We start from the raw sequence: 19247 nt of genomic DNA, 5'->3' as shown, positions 1-19247 counted from the left end.
ACCTTAACTTCAGCAAAGCTTTTGATACAGTACCACATGAAAGACTGATTAAAAAGATAGAGGCTCATGGTAATGGGGGTGCTATTAAGTTGGATTAGGGCATGGCTATACCAAAGGAAACGGAGAGTTAGTATAAATGGGGTTAAGTCAGAGTGGGAAAATGTTGTAAGTGGAGTGCCTCAAGGCTCTGTCCTGGGACCTCTGTTGTTTATAATATATATAAATGATTTAGATTCAGGCTTGAGTAGCAACATTTGCAAATTTGCCGCCAATAAAAAAATCGGCAGGGGGGAAATTAACATGGAAGAAGACTCATTATCACTTCAAGTTGATCTAAATATGGTTTTGAAATGATGAAAAGATTGGCAGATGCAGTTTAATGCTGATAAATGTAAAGTTCTGAGGCTAGGTAATGATGATAGAGTTACAAGATACGAGCTAGATGGTGTTGAGATTGCGAAGTCGGATTGCGAAAGGGATCTGGGAGTTATGATTATTAAGAATTTAAAGCCAAAGGATCAATGCATGAATGTTTGTAATAAGGCAAATAGGACACTGGGATTTATTAATCAAAGCGTTAGTAACAAGACACCTAGTGTTGTTCTTCAGCTATATCTTGCTCTGGTTAGGTCCCATTTAGATTATGCAGTTCAGTTTTGGGAACCATACTATAGAATGTATATAAATTCACTTGGTAAATAGACTTGGGTAAATACTGGTTTTGGTAACGGTTGTTGATTTGTGGAACCAATTACCACGAAACGTGGTGGAGGTGGGGTCCCTCGATTGTTTCAAGCATGGGTTGGACATGTATATGAGTGGGATTGGGTGATTATAAATAGGAGCTGTCTCGTATGGGCCTATAGGCCTTCTGCAGTTACCTTTGTTCTTATATTCTTATGTAAAAAATAATTTGGAAAAATGGGAAGACCTTTGACAAGATGCCGGCTTTCTGTCCTCGTCGAGGCAGCTAAAGATATTGTGGCCCTCAGGTAAATTTGAGTAAACAGTTGTCCATCCCCCAGATATAGTACTTTTTTACTGCTAGATGAATAGAGGCATTAGGTGAAAGGAAATGTGCCCACCTATTTTTGTCGTGCCCGAGAATTGAGCCTGTGATCTCCGATTGTGAATCTAGAGCAAAGCCGACTGTACTAGGAGACCCATTTAAAAGGTAACTAAACATACCCATGTGAATCCGACCCAGCCCAACCTAAGCTACAGTAAGCTAATTCATCTGGACCATGTCGTTCTGGACCTTATCTGAAGTGTCAGATAATTGCTCCATTTTGACTTAAGTCCTATCACAAAATTGTCCCTGTTTTTTTTATACTGGGACTAGTACAGTAGCAAATTATGTATAATAATAATAATAATAATTTACTGTGCATATGAATACAGTACAGTAATTGTGCAGAAAATATATTAAACATTTATTTGTTCACCTGTTTTTTGTATTAGACAGGTGTTGATTAATGCATTTTGCTGCCTCTGGGTTATACTGTATTGTTTTCATAAAATCTTTCCAACTTGTAGAGTTGCCCTCTACTGATCTTTAAGTTCAAAAGGTCCTGGTTAATGCTACAGACTTATGTACGCTGCCAACAGCCAGCCTCACACTTCAGTGCTTCATTAATCATTTGTAAGCATTATATATTGTCCTAATGGCTCAGTACTTTCTCCTGATAATTAAATTATCATCCAATTCCTCATGCTTATAGAATTTCAATATTTTTGTAATTTTTCTTCCTACCACAGTTTTGGGCAAACCAGTATTGAATGTAATGAAATTTCTCTTTTATAGTGACATATCTCTCTATATATATCCATCTATATCTTTCTGTGGGGTTCAGGAAGGCTTGTTTGGGTGAAGTGTGAATAAACAGTTCAATTCTAAGTGAACTTAACACTTTCGCGCACCCAGCGCGCCACCCCTCAACTATGCGATTTGGGGCCCAGCGTTTCATGGGAGCGCACGGTAATTCTGAAAAGTGTATACTCTCTTCAACTTTGTCACCTCAATTCTCGTCCTACAAGATTAAATTTGGTATCATTGTGTTCACAATAGAATTCTCTACAGCACTAAATGCATATAAACTCTAAAAGCCCGGCTAATTACCCGCAGCAAACAGAGAAAGTGCGAACGAGTTACCCAGGAGCACGCAAAAGCGATAAAATGTGTTCACTCTTTTCACTCTGGTCACCTCAATTTTCGTCCTAGGTCTTTACCTGGTTGATACCTGGTTGATACCTGGTTGATGGGGTTCTGGGAGTTCGTCTACTCCCCAAGCCCGGCCCGAGGCCAGGCTCGACTTGTGAGAGTTTGGTCCACCAGTCTGTTGCTTGGAGCGGCCCGCAGGCCCACATACCCACCACAGCCCGGTTGGTCCGGCACTCCTTGGAGGAATAAATCTAGTTTCCTCTTGAAAATGTCCACGGTTGTTCCGGCAATATTTCTTATGCTTGCTGGGAGGACGTTGAACAACCGCGGACCTCTGATGTTTATACAGTACAGTGTTCTCTGATTGTGCCTATGGCACCTCTGCTCTTCATTGGTTCTATTCTACATTTTCTTCCATGTCGTTCACTCCAGTACGTTGTTATTTTACTGTGTAGATTTGGTACTTGGCCCTCCAGTATCTTCCAGGTGTATATTATTTGATATCTCTCTCGTCTTCTTTCTAGTGAGTACATTTGGAGGGCTTTGAGACGATCCCAATAATTTAGGTGCTTTATTGCATCTATGCGTGCCGTATATGTTCTCTGTATTCCCTCTATTTCAGCAATCTCTCCTGCTTTGAAGGGGGAAGTGAGTACTGAGCAGTACTCAAGACGGGACAACACAAGTGCCTTGAAGAGTACAACCATTGTGATGGGATCCCTGGATTTGAAAGTTCTCGTAATCCATCCTATCATTTTTCTGGCTGTCGCAATATTTGCTTGGTTATGCTCCTTAAACGTTAGGTCGTCAGACATTATTATTCCCAAATCCTTTACATGCTGTTTTCCTACTATGGGTACATTTGATTGTGTTTTGTACTCTGTATTATGTTTAAGGTCCTCATTTTTACCGTACCTGAGTACCTGGAATTTATCACTGTTAAACATCATGTTATTTTCTGATGCCCAGTCGAAAACTTTATTAATATCAGCTTGAAGTTTTTCAATGTCCTCAGCCGAGGTAATTTTCATACTGATTTTTGTGTCATCTGCAAAGGATGATACGAAGCTGTGACTTGTATTTTTGTCTATATCTGATATGAGAATAAGGAAAAGCAGTGGTGCAAGGACTGTACCCTGAGGTACAGAGCTTTTCACTGCACTTGGACTAGATTTTATATGGTTGACAGTTACTCGCTGAGTCCTGTTTGACAGAAAACTGAGTATCCAGCGTCCTACTTTACCGGTTATTCCCATTGACTTCATTTTGTGTGCTATCACGCCATGGTCACATTTATCGAAGGCCTTTGCGAAGTCCGTGTATATCACATCAGCATTCTGTTTCTCTTCTAATGCCTCAGTGACTTTGTCGTAGTGCTCAAGTAGCTGTGAGAGGCACGATCTTCCCGCTCGAAATCCATGTTGGCCTGGGTTATGAAGGTCATTGGTCTCCATGAAATTGGTGACCTGACTCCTAATCACTCTCTCAAATACTTTTATGATGTGCGATGTTAGTGCAACTGGTCTATAATTTTTTGCCAATGCTTGGTTACCTCCCTTGTGTAGAGGGGCTATGTCTGCTACTTTAAGTGCATCTGGTATCTCCCCCGTGTCCAAGCTCTTCCTCCACACTATACTGAGTGCCTGTGCTACCGGCACTTTGCATTTCTTTATAAATATTGAATTCCATGAGTCTGGACCTGGGGCCGAGTGCATGGGCATGTTTTCAATTTCTTTTTCAAAATTTAGTGCGCTCGTGTTTATATCAGTTATATTTACCGGGGTTTGAATATCCCGCATAAAGAAATTGTCTGGATCTTCCACCTTCATGTTGTTTATTGGAGTGCTAAACATGTCCTCATACTGCTTTTTTAGGATTTCACTAATTTCTTTGTCATCCTCCGTGTATGAACCTTCACTTGTACGAATAGGTCCAATACTGGCAGTGGTTTTTGCTTTTGATTTCGCATATGAGAAAAAATATTTTGGATTTTTCTTTATTTCCTGAATTGCTTTCTGTTCTAACTGCCTTTCTTCAGTTTCATATGAGTGTTTCAATTTCCGCTCGATTTCTTCAATCTCCCTATTTAAATTATTCCTTCTTTGACGGGAAATTCGTGTCTGCATAAGCAGTTCCGTTATTTTTTTCCTGCGTTTATAGTGTCGTCTGCGTTCTCTTTCTACGTTAGATCTCTTTCTGGCTTTCCTCAAAGGAACATGTTTCAGACAGACTTGATACGCTTCTGAAGTAAGTTTTTCTATTCCTTCTGTAGGACTTGTATTATTTAGAACAGTTCCCCATGGAATGTTTGTAAGTTCCCTGTTTATTATCTCCCAGTCTATCCTTTTATTATTAAAATTGAATTTACTGAATAGCCCCTCTCGCTTTATCAACGTTTTAGGTCTATTCTGAGTATTGATGGTCGTTTGCACTTCAATGAGTTTGTGATCTGAGTATGTGGTATCTGATATCGTAATGTCTCTGATAATGTCTTCATTGTTCGGAAAGACCAGATCTAGAATATTTTCATTTCTCGTTGGCTCCGATATCTGCTGATTGAGTGAAAATTTGTCACAGAATCTAAGTAGTTCTCTAATCTGTGGTTGGTTAGGTCCTGATAGATTTCCTGGTATAATATTATTGTTTGCTATTTTCCACCTGAGACTAGGCAAGTTGAAGTCACCTAGGAAAATAATATCAGGTATCGGGTTCTCCAAATTATCAAGGCTATTCTCTATTTTGCTTATCTGTTCTGTGAATTCCTCAGCCGTTGCATCTGGCGGTTTGTATATTAGTATAATCACTAAATTTATTTTCTCTATTTTTAATCCCAGTACCTCTACCACCTCATTTGTAACGTTTAGGAGCTCCGAGCATACAAGGTCTTCCCTAATATACAGACCCACTCCTCCATGTGACCTAATTTTCCTATCACACCTGTATAGGTTATATCCTGGAATCCAGATCTCACTGTCCAACAATGTCCTTTCATTTTGGTATCAATGGGTTCACAATAGAATTATCTAGAGGAATATTAGCATATAAAATAAAAAACCTGGTCATGCTCCACCCGCCAACGAGTTGAAGACGGGCCACACGTTAGCCGCGAGTGAGCGCCCAGACGCCTTCCAGCTACACTCCCAATTCCTGCCCACAAATGTTTATTGGAGTGCTTCTATCTGTTGTGTAGTAGTTGTACATCACATAAGCATTGTAGATAGCCATTTGCACAGAATATAAGGTCATTTTCCTCGTCCATTTGTGAGTTTTCCTTGTGAAGTGATAATATTGGATCATTTGGTCAAAGTGATCAACACCTTTCATGTTTGTATTGTAGCCACAGATTGCATTCGGCTTGTTGACAGTTACCTGCTGCACTGAGGTTGTTCCATCACGATAGGCGCGCATTTTAAAACCAGTCCCCCAAAAATAGGATAAAAACCTGATTTTTGGCAATTATTTTAGTGGACGACGCAGCATTGTGTCATCACCGAGATTACCGACAGTAAACGGATGACGCAATGCTGCGTCGTGCCCAGACTAAAGTGTTAAGTTCAAATCTGGTGAACTTAACAGCATAAGTTTTTTTTGAGAAGAGACTGAGAAACACATATTCTTGAACCACCAATTTGCCATGTGCTGCATTTTTAATTTGAGTTATAGTGATCATGTTAGGGTTCTATTCTGTAGATTGCAAGATTATCAACATAGATGAAGCATTTAACATCAGCATCCTATTGAGTCATGTGTAATAATTAGTGCCAAGAAACATGAGACACTGAGGAGTACTACCTCGTATTAAATTAGCCGTGACGTACCATTCCTTATGCTAACATTAGTAAATCATTTTGCTAAAAAGCTGTCAAAGCTTACCATGTGTCTTATAAAACCAATGCTGTGGAACTTGGCAACTATGAAGTAACACTATACAGGCTATTGCAATTTCTTAACAAAAATTTAGAGCTGAATGTAATGAAAGGCCTCTTTCTGGTGGGTCCCCTCCATATTTTCCCAAGTTACCCACCTGTAGTTCTCTAAACTTAGGTACCACACTAGGTTCTTAATGAATCATAAATGCCTCCTAGAGAGTAGCTCCAGAATCTGTCTTCAAGAGGACAGAAAATTAGAGTGCTCCAAAACAAGCAACTGCTTGGACAATATTTGCTACTACAGTATTACTATAAACCTGCACACATAAATAACACCACATGAGACCAGAAGGCATGGCAGGATATGTAGAATACCCCCATTGAAAAGCAGAGGTGCAATAGGTACTCTGAGAGAGAATTCTATCAACATCAGAGGCTCGAGACTGTGTTGAACGCTTCCACTACACATAAGGGGTATAACTGGCTGACCCCTTCACAGTGTTCAAGAGAGAATTTGATAAGCACTTCCAAAGAGATGTTACCTGATCAACCAGGCTGTGACTCATGTCAGGTTGCGAGCAGCTGCGTCCAACTGCCTGGTTGACCAGTCCAGCAATGTGGAGGCCTGGTCGACAACTGGGCCGCGGAGACGCAAAGCCCTGAAATTGTTTCAAGGTAACTTCAAGGTAACCCTGATTTGACCTATATATATATACACTCATTTTCTAGGTCCAACTACTAGTTAGCTCTAATATTTCATGACCAGATTCATGGAGCAGATTGTCAAGGATGCATTCTTTTGTTGACGTTACAGACGTTTGCTTACCCTAAGGTAGACCTCTGTTATATTAGCATAGAACAGCGTCTTCTGGTTTACGTGGCTCCGTTCTCTGATTGCAAGGATCTTGAAGTGGTTGCCTTTTGGCTGAACTGGGGTTTGGGGTGTTTCTTTATTTCTTCCCTTTGGTTTGGTTTTTGCTCTAGGTTGTCCAGACTGGAGACATTCTCTGGTAGGATTCTTCTGCTGGCTTCCTTTTGACCAGCCCAGCTGTGATTTGCATTCCTTTGGGCCCATTGTCCAAACCTGTCTTTTTTTTCTTCTTCTTCTTCTGCTCCACCTCTTTCAGTGGTTCAATCTGGATATGTTTCTTGATGGTTCAAAACTTCATCAGTCTATACTTTTGAGCTGTTAACTTGCATTATATGGTCTTCAGGTAGCTGATCTGTTTGGTGTCTTGCCAATGGCTTGGTGGTTCCTGGTGGTTGAGTGGTTCTCTCATTTATGTCAGGATTATTTGTGGATTGGCTTCTCATGCCAGATGCTGTCACCTCGTATCATTGAAACTTGGTGGCACCGCTGCCATTGGCTTTTTGGTGTACAGTACATGTTTTGTTAACTTTGTTTTGTATGTTATCAGGAATATAGGAATATTTTCTCTCTTGTCCTGCTCTCACTTCTCTTGCCTTCTTGGTCTTTAGACAAGATTTTAGTTACCTCTCCTCGCCTCAGTTTTCCGTTTCCCCTCCGGTCCAGGATATCTTCAACAAGGCTGTTTTGTTGGTCCTTACTTCTGAAGTAGGGGTTTTGTTCTTTTGGTCCTGGGAGTTTTCTTTGCTTACAGCCCTTTCCTTTGTTTCTGGCTTAGAATGAGACTGATTTCTGGGAGGGTCCTTTGGTGATTGAAGCTTGGCGGGCTCAGCTGGGGGTGCATCATTTGTATTTGGATGCAACCATTTGCTGTTACCTCCATGCCACTACTGGTGCACCAGCTGGGAACATTGTTAATCCAGTGTTCTTGGTCCATTGTTCCAGGGTCTGTGTATCTCGGGTTGTCTGCAGTGTCACAAAGTTTAGCCAGCCTGTAGTCTACCCTGTAGACTACCCTGGCGCCCATGATGTTTGTAAGATTTCAGCTCGGTCTGTGCTATTTTTGAATATGTCTAGGGCAGATATTTTGTCTCAGAGTTTTGGGGGTCCATCAGTGGTGGTCCAACATATTGGTATTTAGCAAATGTACCTGGTCAGCTCAGGGTTTGTGTGGCTGTGAGGCAGTTAACTCATAACTAATTTTCCCTTACACAGAGGTTACTATCTGCAGTTTTCCAACCTATGGTGAGTACCCCTTTTGTTTTGTTCTCTTTGGTGACATAGAGACAAGGAGCTACCAGACGATTCCTCACTGAAAACCCTGTTTCTGGTGAGTCCTCGGTGGCTCATAGAACCCTCTCTTCCTCATTTAGGGGCTTCTTTTTATCCATCTTCCTGGCTGGTGACTGAGCTAGGGGATCAACGAGTTGAGTGTGTAGTCCTTTAATGGACACACTAGGGGGAACTAATGAGTGAACTGCAGGCGATGAGTCACAATAACGTGGCTGAAGTATGTTGACCAGACCACACACTAGAAGTTGAAGGGTCGACAACGTTTCGGTCCGTCCTGGACCATTCTCAAGTCAATTGTGTCAAGCCATTCTCAAGTCAAGCCATTCACAATCGACTTGAGAATGGTCCAGGACGGACCGAAACGTTGTCGTCCCTTCAACTTCTAGTGTGTGGTCTGGTCAAAATGAGTGAACTGCTTCATCATCTGGTGGTTTGATTTTGTCATGTTTCTTGTTTTCTATGTTCTGTTTACCTTGCTGATTGTCTAAATTGTCTCCCTCAGCATCCTGATGGCATTTTCTTGGGTAAATTGATGTAGTATCCTCAGCTTCTTGTGCCTCTATAGAAGAGGACAGACGCGATGCATACGCGATGTACACTTATAATGACTTGCAAGAGCCGGGAGTGGACTGAATTGGATAGCTAGCAACAATACATCACCTAGGATCCATCAGAAAGGATTTCATCACATTCAGTGCTGTTTTTTTGCACTTTGGTATTTCATTGCATTTTCTTATTTTTAGTTATCAATAGAGGCTACAAACCATGATCGACCTGATATTAATTTCCTTGACAGTGTGTTCTTTAACCCTTAAGTTGCGCAACACATCATATGATGGGTTGAGTGACTTGCTATAAATTGCGCATCCCATCATATGATGTATTGGAGTACTATGCAAGATTTAAACAGCCCGCGGATACACGGGGTTCACCTCACCTTCATCAGGGCTCTTGTAAACAGACGTCATTTAAAAAAAAAAATCGTGGGCCAAATTCCCGGGTGTGAGGGGCCTCAGTATTGAGTGAGCCACCAAGCCTGACGCATGCAGCATGTGCTCACAACACTGCTGTTCAGCTTGTGACCACAGCATCACCTAAAAATGCCATAATATGCATGTTCATGCTATTATTTAGCGATGATATTATTAAAGAAGACCCCTGACTGTGATAAAAATGACCAGGATTCTGATAATTGCAGGATTGTTGCGATAATTAGCGCTGTAGTGGGAGGAGTAATCTTGGTGGGGATGGAGGTAGCATTGTCTGCTGACTCTGTGTGACCACCTTTTACTGTCTGGACTCACTATACCAGCTTAGTTGTTCGCTATGGTAAACAAAACATGCAGATACTTATATATAACGTCTGTATATAAAAGCAAAAACGGTATGGTGGGAGGAGAATGGTGGCGAGTCAGTTGAGGTGAGGGAGGGAGTGGCAGCCAGTGGTGGGCTGCCACTGCCACTCAGCATACCAACTTAGTGGTTTGTTATGGTGAACATGAATGTAGATACTGTACTTATATATAACTTGTATATACAGTGTAATAACAGCAAAAGGAGTGTGGGGGAGAAACCATTTTGGTGATGGGTGTGGCAACATCTGCATGATTTGTCATGTTGGTAGGGGTGGCCACTATGCTAGTTGGGCATTATACCGGCTTAGTTGAACAGTTATGGTGAACAAAACATGTAGATACTTATATATAACGTCTGTATATAGGGCAATAATACCACAAACAGTATTGTTGGGGTGAAATTTTAGTGTATCTGACCTTGAATGTGTGAGGGGAAGCAGCCACCAGCTGACTGTGTGTAGCGACATCTCTTAGTGCCTGAACTAACTATATCAACTTAGTTGTAGAGTTGTGGTGAACAAAACATGTAGATACTTATATATAATGTCTGTATATAGTGAATAAAAGCAAAAACAGTATGGTGGGAGGAGAATGTGGGCGCGTCAGGTGCTCGTCCAAGGAGTGCTGGACCAACCAGGCTGTGCTGGGTATGTGGGCCTGCGGCCGCTCCAAGCAACAGCCTAGTGGACCAAACTCTCACAAGTCAAGCCTGGCCTCGGGCCGGGCTTGGGGAGTAGAAAAACTCCCAGAATCCCATCAACCAGGTATCAACCAGGAGGTGAGGGAGGGAGGAAGTAGCAGCCAGTGGCGGGCTGCCACTGCCACTCAGCATGCCAACTTAGTGGTTCGTTATGGTGAACTTGAATGTAGATACTTGTATATAATGTCTGTATATCGTGAATTAAAGCAAAAACAGTATGGTGGGAGGAGAATGTGGGTGAGTGAGGTGTTGAGGGAGTGAGTGGCAGCGAGTGGCTGGCTGGTGTGTGGCAGTCACTCCTCGTTGCTTTTTGACTCATAACTTAGTGGTTCGTTATGGTGAACAAAACATGCAGATACTTATATATAACCTGTGTATATAGTGTAATAACCGACAAAGTATTTGTTCACTGTATGATGAGCATAATAATTGAATCAACAATATGCACACCATATTTTTTAGTACAGCGATGATTCACTCATTTTATTATATAAATATATCACACTACACACTATTGAATAATATTACAGCAAAAAAACTACGAAAAATCAATTAGAGACATTGAAATAATTAGGTAATTATCTCTTTGTGGCCACTCCTGCCTGACAGCTGGCGAGCAACAGACCGTCTGGGACGCACGCTAAGTAAGCGCCTGTTTTTTGCCAGACTTTCCCGCCCCATAGCGGGCAATATATACCACTTATGATTTTTTTTATCATTTTCCCCATGATCAGAGAACACAAATTAACACTTTGTGCGGATCAGGACATAACCTGGAGTCCTGTTTCGCCTACCCGCTTCCGCGATGTGGACATAAAATGTCCTGAAAAAAATATTTGTATAAAATTCAATTTTAATCCGATTTACTTTGGGTTTGTTTCAAACTGCGCGCCATGAGGTTCTCTTTCTCACCACTAGGCTGCATGGTACAATAAGTTCATGAAAGGTGTGGACCACTTTGATCAAATGGTATTACCATTTTACCAGGAAAACTCGCAAGTGGACCTAAAAGATAACGTTTTATTTCCTGCAAATGGCTTTGCATAATGCCTTTGTTTTGTACAAATACAACACAACTGATCAAAAAAAGCTAACATTGCTACAGTTCCACGAGGTGGCAATTTGGGCCCTATTGCGCTGGGACCCGGAAGATTGGCCTCAAACAGCAACAGTATCTCAACACTTGCGGCACGCTCCAGACATAAATGATGACACAGGTCCTGCCTATGTTGACGCCATGCAAACTCCTGGACCATCTGGTGTGAGGCGGCCCTTGTTCACTTCAACACCTCAAGCTGAAGCAGCAACGAATCAGAACCCGAGATGTCTGGCACACTGCCATTTGACGAGACGGTTTTGTCAGATGACTGACTGACTCAAATGTTGAATCTCCAGTGATTCAGTTGATTCTGAAAATTGCATGAACTACAAACTGAAACGAGTATTTTGATACCAGAATGAACACTGTATCACATAAACTGCCATAAGTAGACTCGAACCTTCATAGATTTTTTTTTTAGGTGTAACGTGTGTCTGCATGAGTGTCCCAAACGGGTTGCAGATGGGTGACTTTAGCCGTTTATACTGGTAATGCTTCCCCCATATCATGTATTATATGCATATGTCTGTTTAAGGAATTTTATTCTGATCAATGTACAACCAAAAATAACTGTGTGCAACAAGTATAAACTTGGCAAACATAACAAAAGTAAAAACATTTCGTGTGTGTTTGACGCTCACTGATATGTTCCAGCGTTGTTTTATATTTGGCGCTATTCTATCTTACGCTTTGTTAATCTTTTTTACCTATGGGCTCATAGAACATTCTATTGCGAACACATTGACACAAAAATGAATGACGTACATAGAATAATAATGTCAGGACAGTGAAATAAGTATAAACTTTCAAAGCGGCGTATCGCACATGTGTCGTCCCGTCACCGATACCGGGTAACAGTTCCACCACTTCCCACACTCTTGCGGGTGGGCCGCGACCATTATTCTATGTTTATATTCATATCACCGTGTTGGGAATTTCATTGCGAGTCCATTGATACCAAAATTAACGCTGTAGGACAAGTGTGGAGGTGATAACAATCCCAAGAGTAAAAACATTTTGTTGCTGTTGGGCGCTCACGGCGAGTCATCTTCGTAGTTATTTATTTGGTGCTGGTATCCCTATACGTTTTGTTACTTTTTTTGCTGATGTTCTTGTAGAGAATTTTATTGCGAACACGTTGGTACCAAAATGAAATACGTAGCTCGAGAACTAAGGTCAGGAGAGTAAAAAGAGTACAGTATACACATTTTTGTTTTTACGCTTAAGCGACAAAAACGCCGCGCACATACAGCTTTTTTTTTTACCTTCACCGGGCGCGCGAAAGTGTTAACAGGTTTAGAAGAATTTTGGTATGCGCCTGTGGGTGACAAATGCTAATTAGCCCTGAGCAACACAAGGGTTAATAAATAGGTTAAGCTGTTGCAGATGATGAATCACAATAATGTGGCTGAATATATGAAGACTAAACCACACACCAGAAAAGGAGAAGATGACGACGTTTTGGTTCGTCCTGGATCATTATCAGGTCGATTTTTTAATTTTTACCATAGTTCATTCATGCATGTTCATTATTAAATAACTAATATTTTATATTTTCCTTCCAGAAAAAAAATCACGTCTCTGCCCATATCTGGACACCATTAATCGTCACATGCTTGATTTTGATTTTGAGAAACTATGCAGTGTGTCCCTGTCTAGAATCAATGTCTATGCCTGTCTAGTATGTGGCAAATATTTCCAGGGTAAGTGCTTTTGTTACTGTACTATTCATGGTTGAGCTTTGTGCCCAGCTGTGCCATTAAAATATTAACAAAGTCTATTTCAGAAATCTATTGATTAATTTAGGCGTCTAAGGGATTACTTGTTCCTAGTGAGGAAGATACAGTACAAATATATCCTATCCATATCCGTCGCCTCCCTTTCTTAATCTTCTTAAATGATATTTACTTACACTCTTATTGAGTACACTCTTATTGAGTGAACCACCAGAGTGCATTTAGATTGCACTCTGGTGGTTCATTGCTTGATCTGAGAGGGTTCAATGCAGTTCTTGACTCTTTGGGGCTAATCTCTTTGGGTGACTCCTTTGCTGAGTTCTCGAGGTTTGGCTCTCCTGGCGGTTAACATGCAGGGGGTGTCCAATGTCCTGGTGGATGGCCTATCCCAGTTCATTTCCCTGTCCATGGAATGGACGGTTGACGCTGACTCACTCAGTTGGCTCTGCCGGACATATTAGAGCCTGGAGGTGGACCTATGCGTCGGCATGGTCGAGGCGTTTCCCAGTATATGTGGCGTTCTTCCCCCTGGGGTCAATGCTCTTTGGAAGGACTGGCCTAGGTACCTGTACCTCTTCCCGCTGGTTCAGCTGTTGCTCCCGGTTCTGGCTCGATTGGAGACTTATCAGAGGGAGAGTAGTCCTGTTCGTCCCTTGATTACCAGCCCAGCCTTGGTTTCTGGTGCTGCTTGCTCGGTGACTGAACCCGGGGACTTTTCAGTGGCTCCACTTCTTTCAGCAGATCTGTCCGGTCTGGTACATAGCTGCTTTTATCTTCTCCGATCTTTGTGTCTGGTTTTTCTGACACGGGTTTATCACCACTTGTATGGTGATCAGGTGGCTTCTTTGATGGTGTCCCACCTGTGTGTTTCGTCTCGGCAACAGTATGAAGTCTCCTAGCGGTCCCTTTGTTACTTTTTCTCTCTTCATAGGCTGTCATCGATTTTCGATCAGGTTGTCTTGTCTCTTGGTTGTTTCAGGATCGTCATCTTATGCCTTATACTGTCACCTTGTATTGTGTGGTGCTGGCGGAGCTGTTCCTGCTTGCATTCGGGATGGAAGTTACTTCTATTCTGTTTCACAAGCTGTCTCGTGCGTTATTTCACCTCTGGTCTGCTCGTGTGCCACCTGAGCTGTCCTGGTCGTTGGACCGGGTGCTCTCTTTTCTCCTCTCCTCGATTAGTGGTGGCCCCTTTGGTTTAGGGTTGTTTTGACAAGTGTCTTTTCTTGTTGGCATTGGCCTCTGGGGTTGTGGCCCCTTTGGTTTGGGGTTGTTTTGACAAGTGTCTTTTCTTGTTGGCATTGGCCTCTGGGGTTGTGGCCCCTTTGGTTTGGGGTTGTTTTGACAAGTGTCTTTTCTTGTTGGCATTGGCCTCTAGGGTTGTGGCCCCTTTGGTTTGGGGTTGTTTTGACAAGTGTCTTTTCTTGTTGGCATTGGCCTCTGGGGTTTGTTTCGTTTGCAGCTGTCTCCTTTTCTAGCGAAGAATGAGACAGCAGGTTTCCGGAGGGGTGTTTGGGTAGTTGGTGCTTGGTTGTTTCTGCCGAGGGGGCATCATGTGTTGCGTCCGGTTGCGACTCTTCACTGTTATTTGCTCGCCACGGCCTTCGTGACCAGGGACGCGCTCCACAGAAAATCACCATTGAATGTAATGAAACTCCATTTTTTGGGTGAGCCCCAGAGGCTTCCAAGCAACCCTCCCTCCCTCTGGTCGGTAGTTTTTCATGTTTTGATATACAGCCTCTGAACTGGGTTGGATAGCTGGTGTGAGGGATCTGTGGCTCCCTCCTTTCCCCTCTCAGGGACCAGGGAATTGTGCATATAGCAGTGCGGCGGTGGTTGTAACATGTTTGCTGGCTTGTTTTCATATTGTGAAGTTCTGCTTGATAATTCTGTTTTTGGAAGCAATTTTTAACCAGATGGAGTTGTTTAGACACACCTACCTTTCTGGGTGCCTAACCCGGTAGATGGCAGATATAGAATGCTTCCAACTATATGGGGGGTTTCTATAAGCCATTGCTCCTCGTGCCTCTCTGAGGAGGCCAGGTTCTGGCCCGTGGTCCCTGGTAGGCTAAAACTCTAATCAAATTGACATATGCCATGGTCTAATACTGTATATACATATCATCCCGGTATAGCTCCAGGGAGCCTCCGGGACTCGCCCAGGAAATGGTGTTTCATTACATTCAATGTTTTTTTTTGTTTAAATCATTCATATACAGTATTTAGCATTTTTCATGTAAATATATATCCTACAGCTCTCTATTTATCATACACATTTTGGTAAAGTATTAATTTTTCATCTCTACAGGACGTGGCCCCAATACCCATGCCTACACCCACAGCGTATCGGATGGCCACCATGTTTATCTCAATTTGCAGACACTTCGGTTCTACTGTCTTCCTGATAATTATGAGATCATTGGTAATTATTTTGTGCTACCTAATGAAATAATATTAAGATATTGATAATTAACATATTAGTATAAGTTTATTAGTGTGATATGTTGTGCTTTCAAAAAATCAAGATTGGAGTGTAATGTACAGTACCGTACAGTACAGTACAGTATGGAAAGCTCATTTAAGAGCAGGTAGCTCTGTTGTTCCTTTAAGAATGGTTCTGTTGGTTCCATGGCCAGGATTATGTAAAGTATACTCAGACCCCTGGAGGTGGTGAGCCCCTCTCCCTCCAAATGAGTTGGGGAGGCGAGGCATATGTGCTCATACAGAGTTTCGAGTATGTCTACATAGTTAGAGAAGTTCATTAGGCAGTTTATGAGGCTTCAGTTTCCTTTGAACCCTGTAGTGGTGTGTGTTGACTCGCTGAGTTTCTGGGTGTCTTTGCCTGGTGAGGTGGTGAAATGTGTGTGCTCCCTGTGCCTCTTTGAAGGGGGCCACATTCTGGCGCTGTTCCCTGGTAGGCCTTACAGCTCCCCGGCTGATGGTACATGGGAACCAACTGGGTTTATAACTTCAGGGAGCCACTGGGGCTCACCCAGAAAGAGGTGTTGCATTAATTTAATGCTGGATTTTTATATTCTGTACGTTACTGGATAAATAATTGTGTAATAAATGGCTGTAATATTATAATATCGTAGGAAAATCACTAGAGGGCCACAAAGAGGATTCAGACCTATCCTCAGGACTCCTAGAGGATTTACTTCAATCCCAGGTTGCATTGCTTTTGACCATGTCGTGGTGCAGTGGTCTAAGGCGTGTGCTTGGCAGTACCCAGAGCATAGGTTCGAATCCTCCTCACGGCTTCTACTAATTTTCTCATTGATACATCACATTAATGTGATTTGTTTGTGCATACAAATATTGTAATTTACGTAGAAATGTTAATTCTACTTGACATATGTTGTAGGATGACTTCATGCCTTTCCTTTGCTTTTGCAGACTCCTCACTAAATGATATAATCTTTGTGGTGAACCCAACCTTCTCAAGAGAGTACATTGCTCATAAAGTGAACCAGAGCAAGATGAGTCGTGCGTATGATGGCACTTTATACTTGCCAGGCATAGTTGGTCTTAATAATATCAAGGCCAATGACTACTGCAATGTTGTTCTTCAGGTAAGAGCAGTTCAAAGATTCCTTAAGTTAGAGCCTCAGGTATGATGCATTTATTTGAGTATAACAAAAATCCTTTAAGAAAATTTGTTCCTTTATTTTATATAGTTGAAATATTTGCTGTTATTATTCATTGTTTTATATAAATTTTAATGCCTAGGAAGCAGTTTAAATCATAAAGGTTTAAAATTTTGAAGTTATTTTTAAACCTATCTGTCAGTGGTTCTTAGGTTTGTTGCCCATGCAGTTTATATTGCACTTTCTGGGGGGAGCCCCTACGGCTCCCTGGAGCTATCCAGGCTGATATGGATACCCTAACTATTTTGCATCAGTTGATGTGGGTGGAGTTCTAGGCTTACCGGGGACCACGAGCCAGAACCTGGCCCCCTCACAGAGGCACGAGAAGCAATGGCCCATAGAAATATACATGTGATTTGAAGCATTCTATATCTGCCATCAACCGGGACAGGCACCCAGAAAGGTAAGCACCACAAAATAAACCCTTATTCTGGTTAAGACAATGAAAATCGCCAAGCGAGTGGACAGAACTCACTCTCTCTCAAAAAAAAAGAGTAAAAACAAGCATGACACCACATGAGCCGTGCCACCGGTCTGCACAGCTCCCCCCCTCCCCAGGAGGGGGAAGAGCCCCAGACCCTCGCGCCGGCGATCCACACTTCAGTTCCTCGGCTGATGGGATCGTGCACAGTTGTGTGGCTCCAACTCCAGTCTTCTCTCAGTGCTGTTCTTGGTTTCAGTACTGCTCTTCCAGTGGCGTGCGAGTTGGGAGTAATTTCTCAGGTACTCGGGCTGCATGTGCTTAGGATCACCTTCCCTGAGTGCCCTGCAAGTTTCATCCTTGGGGCTTGGGGTTCTTTTAAGTCGAGCCTGGCCTCGGGGCCGGGCTTGGGGAGTAGAACCAGAACCCCATCAAGCAGGTATGAAGCAGGTAAGTCACCTTGGGTCTAACTCTGTTGGCCTTTGGCTGCTTGGCGTTTGGCCGCCCCGAGTGTGGGGGGGGGGGTTCTGCCCTTGTTTGCTTGGGGTAAGTGGTAGTTATTGCAGTGGTGAGGCGCGGAGTACTGCATAGCTAGTTTTCATCTTTAACAGCGGCCGGCTCTGTTCTCTAAGGGTACGTTGTCCTCTTGCGAGATTTTTTTTTTCGTTTTGTGTTTTCCTAGTGTTCTCCCTTCCCCTTATCTTAGGGTCGTTTGTGTGGTGGCATCCCCTACTTCACCCTCATGAGTGGAGACGTCCTGTGAGTTCAGCTTTTAGAAGTTTGCCTGGTAGTTTGGGGTGCCGGTTAGCAGTACCCTGTCTGGGATAACCCTTAGCAGACCCAGTCTAGGGGCCCTGGGAAACCCCGCGGGGTCACTCGGGTCCACTGGGTGAGACACCTGTGTCCCCTCTCGGGTTGCTCGAGTTTGAGGGTTGCTCTGTCCCCTTGTCTCAGGGTGACGCTCCTTGTTTTTGCCTCCGTCATGCTGCCTGTTGGGTCGGTGACACATTCGACCGTGGGTCCTGCGAGCTTTGTTGCTTGTTTGTGGCTCCGATCATCCTATCTGTTGATCACATTCTTCGGGTGCAGACGGCTCGTATGTTGCCGGTTAGGTTGTTGCAACGTGCTGGTTTGATTGCTTTCCCGGATGCCCCGAGGCTGCTCCATTTTGCTTCTCCGGGCCTGGACTTGGGGGTGTTGGCCGTGTCATTCTTGGTTCAGTCCGCGCCCCCTCGTTCTTTCCCTGCTGTGGTTCACTTGGTATCCCCCTTTCCCTGCATCCGGCTCCTAGGCGTCTGCGGGCTTCGGGGTCGGGGCAGGGTTTAAAGGTTTGAGATTCGGGCAGTTTCGGGGGTTGCCCCTTCCGGGGTTCCGTCGGAGGCATTCGAGTCTGTTCCTCCAACCGTAGTTTTGGGGGTCTGACTAGTGGGCCTGCTCTCTTCCTGCATTTTCGGCCGGCCTGGCGTTTTTCTTGAGGCTGGGGCTTTGGAGGACGACTCTCCCCTGGGGCCTGACGTAGGGGTTCCCGGGGTTGGGGAGGGGTTGACTTGGGGGCCTTGGGCCCTGTTGGACCCCGTCTGGGTTTTCCGACCTTCCGAGAGGGGCTTACTGTTATAAGGAGTGGCGTTTTTCTTGACCAGACCACACACTAGAAAGTGAAGGGATGACGACGTTTCGGTCCATCCAGAGTCGGTCACAATCGACTTGAGAATGATCCAGGACAGACCGAAACGTTGTTGTCCCTTCACTTTCTAGTGTGTGGTCTGGTCAACATGGGGTTTTTCCTTTCTCCCTCCACGAACGAGTTGCCTTTGGGTTACACACAGAAATCACAATTGCGTGATGCATCAAATGAACAAATCCACAATCTTGTGGATTTGTTCATTTGATGCATCATGCAATTGTGATTTCTGTGTGTAATGAAGTAAGGGCGAAGAGGGAGAACGGCCTATTGACATAGCTCGAGTGCATGGGGGGAGTTGTGTAAAACCCTGGTTTGTATCTCAGAGAGGCTGCAGGATTCAGTAAGTTCAGTAGAACTTTGGTTTCAACTCCTTTTGACCATGTCGTAGCTCAGTCGATTAAGGCAGCATCTGGG

The 19247-nt window shown here is 43.3% G+C and overlaps 1 protein-coding gene across 1 annotated transcript in view; it reads left to right on the top strand.

The window, feature by feature from the left end:
* Usp39 (ubiquitin specific protease 39) overlaps positions 1-19247 on the top strand; it is a 99537-nt gene that overhangs the window by 1892 nt on the left and 78398 nt on the right. The window contains exons 2-4 of the mRNA XM_045745644.2: positions 12911-13048; positions 15390-15503; positions 16478-16653. Coding sequence (XP_045601600.1) covers positions 12911-13048; positions 15390-15503; positions 16478-16653 — 428 coding nt within the window. The remainder of the gene's footprint in view (positions 1-12910; positions 13049-15389; positions 15504-16477; positions 16654-19247) is intronic.

The sequence above is a fragment of the Procambarus clarkii genome, chromosome 16, assembly GCF_040958095.1.
Source record: "Procambarus clarkii isolate CNS0578487 chromosome 16, FALCON_Pclarkii_2.0, whole genome shotgun sequence".
Classification (NCBI taxonomy): domain Eukaryota; kingdom Metazoa; phylum Arthropoda; class Malacostraca; order Decapoda; family Cambaridae; genus Procambarus; species Procambarus clarkii.
Note: the sequence above shows the minus strand (reverse complement) of the source record. Positions and strands in the feature narration are given on the sequence as shown.